Below are 12,136 nucleotides of genomic sequence, written 5' to 3'. Positions count from 1 at the left end.
TGTCCCCAGGGGAAATGTACACCTGTGCAAGCTGCCACCATGAAAACGAACAAAGAAAATCACATAATAAAGCTCATCTTCAAGGACAAGTCTGGTAGCTGCTCCACCTGGAGCACCATAACCTGGCACAGGCATTGAGACAGCATTGGCGCCCAAGGCGCAACAGGAGGAATAAACTGATCCCTGTGAAATGGAGCTGAAATGAACAACAGGAATTGTGAAGTAAAAACATTAAAAAGCAAGTACGAGGATAACATCTGACTTGTTCTCTGTGAAGCTCAAAGGGGACCTCTTAACACCAAGGGCCTCTGACTTTATGAGGGGTTGAACCCCTTCTGTGTGGTGCTGCGATGCCTCCATTTTCAGTGGCTCTAGTTAGAGCTAAGGGAGCGTGACAACTTGCAGAATCAATTCCTAAATGCTGCCTATCACAAACCAATAAAAAATATACATTGCTTTTGGAAACAAGTTGGCTCAACTGAGTGCCTTCTATTACCCTGGTTTTTTTTCTAGCAATTGCTAAAGCAATCTTTCCATTAGAAGGAAATATGACTCTTGGAATTAATTCTGTATACAAAGAGCTGGCAAGAGTGACATTTACACCAAAATCAAGTCTCTGTGGTAGTGTAACGAACAGCCTACATCTGCTTCCTTGATGTCAAGGATAATTTAGATCAATGTGGTTGAATTATCTGAAAGCAATGCTAGAATTATAAGATTCGATACATACTTTAAATATCCTTTTGTCAAAGATCTGGGGTTAATCAATCATTAAAAAATGTGTCCCATTTGAAAAGCTTGTCACTAAAAAAAGTCAACAAACACAACCAATTACTACAGAGAGCAGATGTGACAAATCCTAGTTTTAGAGATTTAATTGAAGGGCTTCAAATACTACTGTGGACTAATGAAAGCCAAGAAGAAATAAAGTGCAGCACTAACATTTTCTGAAATGCATTTTGTGAGTGGATTATGCAGTTATTTACTCAAATTCATGCTATTTTATTATTTAAAGTCTATGGATAACTTGAACATATGAAATCCAATATCAAGAATTTGAAATTTTGAGTATAAATGACTATGTATCAAAACCAACAACAAAAATCCAGCCTGTAGCATGTGATTGTTATTTGTCGTTCTAATCTCAGTCAATGAAAGGCAGAAGAGGTACTACTTCACCTATGTGACCAATCCCAAATCACAGAAAATTAAATAAAATTTCTCAGCCTTAGTTACCACAAATAAATAATGTATGAGAATTAATTTTTATTTTCCAAATAAACAAGGTTATTTGCTCACATTCTGTAAAAGTAGTAACAAAAGTAGAGCAAGCTGTTGATAATTAACCTTATTTGAAGATAAAAATTTGGGGTTTTTTGGTTATCTTGCCTAAGACATAAGTAAAAAATCCCAAGGACTGATTAGCTTATCTGAAAAAAACCAAAACATTTTCAAGATGTAACACATAATTGTGAAGGACTATTTACAAACATAACAAACCTCTTTATTTATCAGCACTAAGAACAGTAATATTTATCACATATTCTATATTTCTGTGAGTTGGCTAAATATGTTACTTTTGGTATATTGAAAACAAGTTTATAAAGGATTTCAAACAAATATATGTGTGTGTGTTCTTGTGTTGGAAAAGACAAGGAAAACATGAATCCCCTGCAGCTAAAACTGAGCACTTCTAGGCTTCAGGGTTTTTTTTCCAAATAAATTCACACAAGCATTACATAAATAAAGTTAATTAATTTTTTTGATATTAGAAAGAGTTGGAGTTTGGTGTCCTTTTCATGGATTTGCCATGTAAAAAGAGCTGCAAACAGATAAATCACCTTATAAAGGAATGCCAGTTTTTGGGTTTAAGTGGTATAAAGAAGCATCAAGAGCAATGCTTTATTATGTTAATTAAAGACATTTTGATGTAATCAGTAGAGATCAGAAAATGTGCTCTGAATTTGGAGCAAAAAAGGTATTTTAGAAATTGCTGTTCTATAGGACTAAGTAATTTTGAAGAGTAGGTCATGTTTGCAACAAAATTCTCAGCATAACTAACTTTGCTGTGCAGGTTTTTTCTTTTCTCTTTTTGAAATTATAATGGACCTACAGAGAAACATTTATTAGCTGAGAATTTGTAACTGCTCTTGTATCTGATCTGGCATTGCTATAACAGAGCAAACAAACATTGATGTTGTCTAGACTGGATTCTGTCATGAAACATGTATGTAGACTTGCAAACCGGCTGATGGAAGGCAAGGGAAAACTCGACAAAGTACTTGGAATAGCCTGTGAATTATTTGGTCATGCAGAAAAGAGAACAGAAGATTGAGACCAGACCTGTGCGAGTCTGCTGGAAAAGCTGGAGGCGTTAAGTTATCACTGCAACGAACCAAGTTTCTGCATCGACCCTGGGGCCCAGCTATGTCTCTGTGGGCTCCCTGTGACACTGCTCTGCCATGCAGCCTGGCAGATGGTGGGTTCTTCAGCCTCCCTGCCAGCAGGCTCCTCCTTGCCTTGCCTCAGATGCACTGACTTCTATGTGATTTGAAATAAATGTATCTGCTTGCGATCCTGCCTTCACTTCTTCTCTACTGCCTGCTTCCTCTTACTTCTGCTGTACTCCCTCCACTGCAATCCCCAGAGGAGACTCCTCTGAAAAAGCTCACAATGGGTAAAAGTGGTGGTAAGGACAGAGCCGTAACAGAAACTGAATCCCTATTCCATAGCTAAAAAGTCTACATTTTGTATCTCTGGCAGAATCCAAATACATTAATTATGACTGCTAATTAAACTTACTTAATCCACAAGATTAAGTCCATGGCAGTCTTCCACTCCCCTCTGTGTTTGCCTTTGGTTTTACAAGCAAATGAACATAAAGTCAATTTAGAGACAGACAAAAGAAAGCCCCAATCCTTTGCTCCCCTCCTGAAGTGCATCTAAAATCAACCCTATATATGTATATATATACAGTTATATACATACAGATATATACATACGTATATGCATGTGAATGTAACATTCATATATGTATGTATGTAATGGAAACCATCAGTCCCATCTAGATGATGGCTATGTCAGAAACAGTGATAGTTATATTCGCCTTCATAACCATGGACATTGCTCACTTTGACTTTCCTCCTCCTTTCCTCCCTTCCTCCCTCTGCTGCTACTCTTCAGAGCAACGTTTTAGGCTTCCTATGGTTTTCACTGAGTTCACTATATGTCTTTCCATTGAGTTCAGCAAAAAGCAAACCAAGCCTTGCAACTGCTTTTCAAAGCAGCATATATATATATATATATATATAAAATAAAATTATGTGTGGAATCAAAAAAATGTATGTGTGGGATAGTCTACAATTTTACTCCGTGTTTCAGATACTTTACTGACATCAGGTCCTACAATGTTCACTTTTATATATGTTCTATCCCTGTAACAGGGAGAAAATTCCAAAAAACCTTTTCCTCTCACCATTAAAACCATCCAGACAAGGCTTTTGCACCATTGATACATTCCTGATGTTTTGTTTACAGACTGCACACATGCACTACATTACACATATCTCAGAAGTGATCCTGTCATTACACATTGGCAGCTGATAATTTAACTCTGACTGGCAAAGCAAATCTTGATTGCCCAAAGTAAATCTAATACATTACTTGGAGAGTAAGAAATGCATGACAGCTGGGCTGAGCATCCTTTAAAAGTAGGCATGGGATTTTTAAGCTACAGCATGTATGCATATAATACCTATATATACATATATATATATATATGAAAAAGTATATAGCGCATATATATATATATTTGTATTCCATACATGCACCATAATTTCCAAGACAGCTACAAATTTCCACATGCATTAAACTATCTAAAAACATAGAAATAGGCAAGTCTAATAAGTGGAATTTTCTTAAATTATATTTGAACAATAAACAGCAAGAGTAATACTGCAAAGTACTGCTCTATTCTCATGTATATCTACAATAAAATTCTAGGAACAGTTGTCTCCCAAAACATCCCCCAATAAAATAAAATAAAATAAAATAAAAAAAAAAGGTAACACCCAGTGTCCTATATTTTTATATTCATTGTCAGCTCAAAAAAAAAAAAAAGTAACAAAGAAAAGAGAAAAAAGACATCCCCACTTAGAGTTGCATATTTACATTCTTCAAACTGTAGCGGTGAAAAATAATTCTATTAAGTGCAGGACATTCCTAGTGTTGCAGTAGTGACATTTTTAATAAGTTCTTCATGAAAACACTTCTTTTTGTCTTAATAGTGACGCATTCCATGACTACGTGAAAATTCTATTATCCCCTTCACTTGCAGCCAGTGGTTGAGTCTGGATTGAAAAGCTCCTTGTATAATGGAGGAAACAGTGTGTTCACTATATCTGGATGAGATTGCTTAAATACCTGTAGTTTCTCTCCGTGCAAGTTGCAAAGTGCAGTAATGGTTGGTATCTTGGCTATTAACTGTGAGACATTAAAATAAAAAGGAAGAGGGAGGAAGCAAATTTAGTATAAATTAGTTTCCAAAATGAACTACATTAACATCATGTTGGGTAACTGAATGCAATAATCTGAACTCCATCAAAACTACCTATCCAAAGAACCAGACATTGTTCTTACTGTAAGAGGCTAAAAACAATTGTCCTGGAAATTGTAGCGAAGTGTCAAAAATACATTTAACAAGGAACTGCCTCCAGAGGTATTTTTTTAAGGCAGACTCATCCTTGCTAGGGTACCAATAAAGAGATCAGTGGATTGAACAAAAAATGGAGTAAGAGGAACTAGGGACAAGAGTAAAACAAGCCTTACTTCTCCTATGCATTGCAAGCACTTAGTGGCTGCTTTTACATTACATTAATGTGACAATACATGGAGAAATGGCTACCAAAACCAGTCACAATCAAGGAGTATTTGGCTTTTCATTTTAACAGTTTACCTTTGTCAAAGTCTCGTCATCGAGGTGGTTCTTCTGGATCACATGTTGAAGTGCAAAGTAAATCTTTTCCTGAAGCTTCTGGACCTTCCTTGGCTCTATTAACCAGGCTCGATCTGAGAAAAAGGAAAGTAAGAGCTAAGGTCAAGAATGCAGAGATGTGGGGCATGCTCATGGATGAACACGGTGTCCCATGCTGGCAAGCGTTCACAGCAATCATAATTCCCATGAGGAAGGACTGCATGATAATTAAGACATGGTTTCAGAGGCAAAGTATCTTAATCCATTAAAGGATCCCCTGAGAGTTTAATTAACAGATACAAAGTGTACAGGAACACAATGTTGACTCTGCATTTCTTTGTTTAAACCAGGATGTTAGAGATAAAGGTGAGAGTAGAAATGAAACAAGGCCCAACCGTCTTCTTATTCTGTGTTGGCACAATCAGTGTTCTTCTAACTTCATACTGGCTAGGTGAAAAACATGTCATGTTATTTCAGCATCTTAATATATAAATAATAAACATATTGATCAAAACAGTTCTTTGAAAATAATAGAATATAATTATTTAAAAATTAAAATAAAATATATCTCATTATTTACTAGGCTAACATTTTGAGACCAAATATTATATTCTGAATGAAAAGAAATGGTTTCCTTCAAAAGAATTTCTTTAATAATTCAAAAGAATTATGAGTTGTTGCAATGTCTTGAAGTGCAAATTTCTCATTATTTAAAAATGTTCTCTTTTTAAACAACACAAAATAAAATATTATCTGGGAGAATAACAGTTACAGACACAGTTGTTTGGAAACCTTTATGGCTTCTACTGAACGCAAACCCCAAGTGTAAGAGGTCTTCCTTAAGATCTATACTCTCACAAGTCATAGCTTCTGGAGACAAACACACAGAAAGAGAAGTATCAGACCCCATGACAATCCCAAAACCATTAATACAGTCTGTTTACAGCACCATTAAACCTTCTGTTTTCCCATGCTGCACACTTGTTTCTTCCTCCCTCTCTTCCTCAATCCAGAGCAATTCTTGGGTATAAATTTTAGCTTTCAAACAGGAAATAAGAAAATCTATTTTATCACAGGGCATGAATCTTCATGTACAAATTGAAAAATGCAGGAAAATCACTTTCACTTTCAGAACTCTTTCACCCACTCCCAGTCACTAAAATAACCCATAGAAATAATATAAATCAAACATTTCAATGAGCACACATGCCACAGACACTGGAGCTGAATCGTATCTCATCACAGGACGAGCAGGATTCTGTCATTTGTCTGACTGTCTGTGGAGTGGGGTGTATGAAAAATGTCCATCACCAAGTACTGTGAAAAGAGACAAAACCAAAACTCTAGCTACTTAACAGATGATCAGGAAAAGAAAATAATATTTTGCAAAGCTTAGAGAATCATGCTCCCAGAAGGTAAGCTGATGGATCTTGTGCCACCAGTGGCCATAGAAACAGAATTAGCTGAAAGCACACACAGCATCTACACAAATAAGCACACAGTAATATTTAGACTTCACAGGTTAGATGCCAAATTTTATGCTATTGCAAAAACATGCCTTTCAATAGTGTTAAATTAAGGCCTATTGTGGCAGACTGGAGCTAAGAAGATTTATCATAGAGAGCAATCCTTAAAGATTTATCTTTGTGTCACAAGAATAAGCTTAAAAATAGACTGAGGCTGTTGGAGGACAGGTTTAATCACTTATCTGTCATGGAGCATGTTGTATATAACACAAGAGTTCTTAAATTCATGACAAGAGCTAGATGAAACTTTTACAATGGATATTAAGTTAATCTCCCGAAATGTGGTTTCTACCACCTGAAAACCATCTGCAAATTTGGCTGGAATTCCCCAGATACCTCTGGTTATAATCACAAAAGTGCAGGAAAAAGTCAATAGATCAGTGGCTACCCATACAGGATATAAGAAGCAGTGGTTCAATTCTGTATTTTTTCTTTTGGGTTTTGAACTTGTGTATCTTTAAAGAGTGCACAGGCCACTAGGCTAGAGAATAGTGTAGGAAAGAAGATGAGGGACAACTTACAAGATCTCCTTTTGCAAAAAGGAAGATGGAAAAAAGGAACATGGCCAGTCAGAATTTCAGAAGAGGGACTGGCAACCAGGGGGCAGCCAGGTTAGTGTCTTACCACCTAGGTCTGGCATGTTTGCACGTGGAGATGCCTCTGCAACCTTTACTGGAATCCTTCTACAATGTTTTAACCTTTGAAATCAGAAATCAAGTTAAAGGATCACCTCCAAGCAGAGTGGTTAGGTCCACCCTAAAGTGAAAAATCTGGATTTGTGCTCTGAATCAGATGGATAATGGGTCTGATGCTGGGCTTTGCAACCTTAGCAATTGTATTAATGGGTGTTCTTAGGTCCCCTTACTCCCAATGGGACCACTCCGTTTCCTGTAAACAACCTAAACACTGAGATCAAGGGCACAAGAATCACATTTCAGGATGGTGGCTTCAAGTTTGAAGTACTGCCCATAGGGCAGTACTGCCCATAGGGAATGAGTACTGTCCATAGGGAATCTCTGTGTACCTATATTAGTGGATGGAAGGACTGGTGCAGGTACTTCTGTGAAGCAGTGCTTCATTTTTTTAATTTTTACATATGTTCCCAAGATGCAACGATTTATTGTGAACAAACTGGAACATCTAGTGTGGAAGGAAATTATTTCTTTCTTTATTGTTTACTGTTATCATTTTTGTAAGAAAATAAATGGCAAATTTAAATGTCATTTCAATCTGTACTGATTTTTCCTGCCTTCCCGCTCCCAAACTTAGCAGCCCAGCTGAAATGGGAATTATTTGCACAATCCAAATTTGCAGTCTTTTTATGGAAGAGAGATTGCTTTCACTCATGTACATGCTGTTGTGGCTTGTAATTTTTCTTATTGCGTCTTCTATGACTAGAGATACAGATGCTTACAGATTACAGAAATAAGCAGTCAGCATGCATCAAGCACTTTCACTTTTTTTTTTTTTTGTTGTTAAAGGAACAGGAGACACTGTATGTGTCCTCTTGCTTGCAAGTAGGAAAAAAACAACTTGGATGTGAAATGGGGAACTGTGGATTATTGAAATATTTCATCTCATACCACCACCTTCAACCCTAAAACTTGATTATCTCTGCTACTTAGCAGAAACAGAAGATGCTACTCAGCATACATCCAGCTCTGAAAGTCTGTATCGGGACTGATGTATATCAGGACTTAAATGCATTACTAGAGTTAATGGAGAAGCTTTTACAACACATGCCTGCAATACAGCTGGCTCAAAGCCAGTGCTGAGTTGCTAGCTTTTTCAAGTACTTAGTACAGCTGCAAGAAGTAGAAATGAGAGTGGATACTCAGGCAACATGAAATGCTGGCAGACTGCAAGAGATTTTGGTGCTTTCCAAACCAAAGGGACATATGGAGAACTGCAGAGCTGAATCAGAATTTTGATGTACATCTAATGCGTACCTGCAGCTAAGCACATTTCATAAATTACTTGATCCAAAATCCATTAAAATCAATGGAAAATTTTCCATTACTTAAATAGGTTTTGCCCAGGCCTAAGGCACAGGACACCCTGATTCACGAGAAAGCTTCTGTGACCAGATTTTTTTCAATAAGGCTATAACTTGTTCTCCTTTCTAAGATTACCTGGGAAATAGAAGCATGGCTTCTTTTCATTTTGGCTAGAAATTATATAATTGAATTCTCTTTTTTCCTACAGATGACATGCCCCCACCTGATCCAAAGTGCTTTGAAGTCAGCTGCGAAATAATTTTATTTTTTCTGTCTATTCAGCTAACTCCTAATTTTCCTGTTCCTAACTGTAAGAAAATAAACTGAAGAGTAAAAAAACCTCCAGCTATTACAAAAGAGAAATACAGATCCTGCTTACAAGGACCCCACCACCCTCTTCTTGGTTCTCTTGGCTTCATAATATGAAGTCAGCTGGAAACACTGAAACCATCTTCTGCAGCCTCTGTTAACATCTTACTGAAGAACTTCACAGCCCAGACCCCAAATAAATTTCCAGGTTGTCTTCAGCTTTGCATTGAGTCAGTCTGCTGAACAGGCCACTAATGCTAACCGGGAGCAAGCACTGACTGCACATCGCTGTCATGCTCACAGCTTTGGTCTTTTCAGACTGAGGGAGGGGGCTGATGGACAGGGACCCATCAGGACACTGCAAGTACCCTGTCCCAGAGGAAGTCAGGGCATCTGGGGAACAGCGCACAGGCAACTCTCACCCCTGTGCACAGTTGGGACACCTCTGAGGTGGAGATGGTGGCTGTTTGGAGGGTCCTCTCTGGAACATCCTGGCCTAACACCATGAAGAGCCACCGGCTCAACCATTTCACCTCTGACCAGATGACCGCAATAACTGCTCAAAGGGAAAATAAAAGGAGCAGAGTCCTTTCACTAAGTGTCATTAATGATGAGAATGAACATGTTGACACCATCTGTGCTAGTCTAATTCTACCTAACATAATCTCCACCACAGATGTGCAAAAGGGCAAAGTGCCCTAGAGGAAGTCTCCAGCAGAACAGGCTGGAAAAATAATTCATGGTGGGATTTTTTGTTAAGGCCTTTCAAGAGGTTACTCTTAGTGGAAACTGGGGGTCTACCTCCCCTGAGACATGTTTAAAAATCCCATGCTAAACTATAAGCTTTCCTACCAGATTCACCTTCTGAGTCAATTCAATCACACCAAACCTCTTTTCTATGGTCAGACAGCCAGCACTCATTGAATACATGCTTGCCTGTGCAGAGTTATGATATATGAATATATGAAAAAAACCATGTTGCCCCTGGAATCACCACCTCTCACCTGTTGATAAATTCAGACAGGACCTCATACAGATTTTTACTGCTCGTGTTCTTATCCCCACAGAAAAAGCCCATCATAGCTGGATACTCTATAACCTGCTCAGGGCTGCGAGGTCTGAGCTCCCTGAAAATGCTAGGAGGAACATGCACCTCCTTCAGTACCATGCTTCTCTGTACGTGGTCTGGAGCAATGCCAGCCTGCACCGCTTGCCTGCACAATCCTGCTCCATGTCTGTTATCCCCACACGTTGGATCTATTTCCAGTTTGTGTAATAGCTGACAGTCTACTAAAAAGAGAGTGAAGTATATTTGGGTAATACAGGTATTCTTCCATTGCTTAATACATTGCTTAATATCGCTTAATACAGCTTAAACAGCTGTTTAAGTAGGTAGAAATAGAGGTGAACAAGGATGAAAAAAAAAATCATTGTGATGTTTGGAATGAGTAATTACCTGGTGATATCAGAACAGCAGATGAAAACAAGGCAATCTCCTCCTCAGTCAGCTGTAAGGAACATAAATTCTTTGCAAAGTCAAAGGCTTCATTCACCAGATCATCAGAACCTGCAGACCATAGAGGACAAAATCAATGCTAGAAATTTATCAGCTATTTAACCTGCCATGAAAAGTGGATTGCTTTGGTGTCAAAAAAAGTTGTGAGCGCATGTCTGTACCCCAAAAACGTATCACTAGAACAACCATTGAAGCAAAAAAATTATCAGGAATGAGGGGTATGACCTGTACAAAAATTACACAGACATCTTAGAAGAGGGTTTTCTTTTCCCAATGTGGAAATAAATACTATTTCTAAACAGATGTTAAATCTAAGAGGTATGAATGACAAGTCCTAAATAACTTTCACATATATAATTTTATTAACTAACAGTACAAATATTTATGTGAAATTTGTGAAAACATCACAAAGACTAAAATGAATCAACTAATGCACGTTTATAAATACTTTAAACTTGTAAAGTAATGTTATGTTTATCCATATGCAAATAAGAAAAATATATACCTATATGATAAATATATGCATTTGAAGGAAATATCTCTCTTTGATTTTGGTCCTGAATAAATTTCTGATAATGTATCAGTCTCATTGATGAGTAAAAGACATCCATTTAGCTATTTACATTTCAGGTAGCACTCAATATCATGTTGATAATGAAGCAATTGGTTCAATACGTGAATGTAAATGATCTTAAAAGTTTTAGGCAAAACAGTATTTTACGTAAGTCCTTTTCTATACTTTGTTGTAGTTCATCATTTTAGTCCCCTCATTGCTGCAGCTAAAATTGCCTTCTGCAAGACACAATTAGTGGGAGTGATTTGATATATCAAGCATAATCGAACCATGAAGATAAACTGCTTGGCTCCTACCATAAACTCATGTTTTATCAAAATTTCAAATAGCAGAGTAAGAAATCTATCTGAAAAACCCTCATGCTGCTCTTTTATATTAGAGAAAAAACACCTATAACTGCTAGCAGCTAGTGGAGTCACCTTTTTTTCTTTTTCAGTTCCAGCCTAGAGATTTGGAGGTTTGGGGATTCAATTTTTACTGGAGATTGTGGGTCACTATTTTCAGAAAGACAAATCTGTCAGTATGTGGCTCAATGTAACTGGCTGAAAAGAAGAGCAACATACCCAAGGCTTTAAACATTTGCATCCCTCCATATTTTCCTTCAAACAGAACAGTATTGTTGAGTGGGTTGAAGGCACGGCACATTCTCACCAAAACCACTTCCAAGCAGCCTATCAGACGTGAAAAAGAGCAAGGTACCACACATTACTGCAAAACATCAGAATATGGGAAATTTCAAGAAAATATTTAGAAAGATATCAGACATTAGAAATATCAGCAGGGATAGACACTCTTTAAAGGCATCTAGATGATATGTTTCTGAATGAGAGAAAAAATATTTCTGTCTGCTTTGAGTATAGAAAGGGGTAATTTCTGGTCCAGTCTAACCACCTTATCTTTAGGTTGATTTTTCCCCCATTGCAGCAAATTGGCAGCCTGGACTTAATCTGAATTTAGACCTGGGCAAATATTTTCAATTTGAAATATTTTATCCTGAAAATTAGGCATTTATCGAAACTCCTTTTTAATAATTAAACCTTTTTTATATAAAAAAGCAGCTTCATTCAACGTGTATACAAATGGCAGCTTCATTTGGCTGGAGAGGGAGAACATCATGAAGTTTTTAGAGAGAAAATAAAAGCTAAAATACTGTCAAAAACACCCCTAAATTGGGTTTTACTTTTGTTTCCCTTGTTTTTCTTTCAGGGGGAATAGCCAAAGCAACCTCTCTTTTTTTTCTCC

General features: G+C 37.3%; 1 protein-coding gene across 1 annotated transcript in view; it reads right to left on the bottom strand.

Moving 5' to 3' along the window:
- Positions 1-3,247: 3,247 nt before the first annotated feature.
- RORB (RAR related orphan receptor B) overlaps positions 3,248-12,136 on the bottom strand; it is a 140,091-nt gene continuing 131,202 nt past the window's right edge. Inside the window, exons 7-10 of the mRNA XM_087742205.1 lie at positions 11,458-11,565; positions 10,261-10,371; positions 4,955-5,067; positions 3,248-4,482 (exon numbers count right to left, since the gene is read on the bottom strand). Of these exons, the coding sequence (XP_087598331.1) occupies positions 4,327-4,482; positions 4,955-5,067; positions 10,261-10,371; positions 11,458-11,565 (488 nt within the window). The 3' untranslated portion in view covers positions 3,248-4,326. The remainder of the gene's footprint in view (positions 4,483-4,954; positions 5,068-10,260; positions 10,372-11,457; positions 11,566-12,136) is intronic.

Source organism: Nipponia nippon, unplaced genomic scaffold (assembly GCF_047370975.1).
Source record: "Nipponia nippon isolate SJK-2023a ecotype South Korea unplaced genomic scaffold, ASM4737097v1 scaffold_8, whole genome shotgun sequence".
Taxonomy (NCBI): domain Eukaryota; kingdom Metazoa; phylum Chordata; class Aves; order Pelecaniformes; family Threskiornithidae; genus Nipponia; species Nipponia nippon.
Note: the sequence above shows the minus strand (reverse complement) of the source record. Positions and strands in the feature narration are given on the sequence as shown.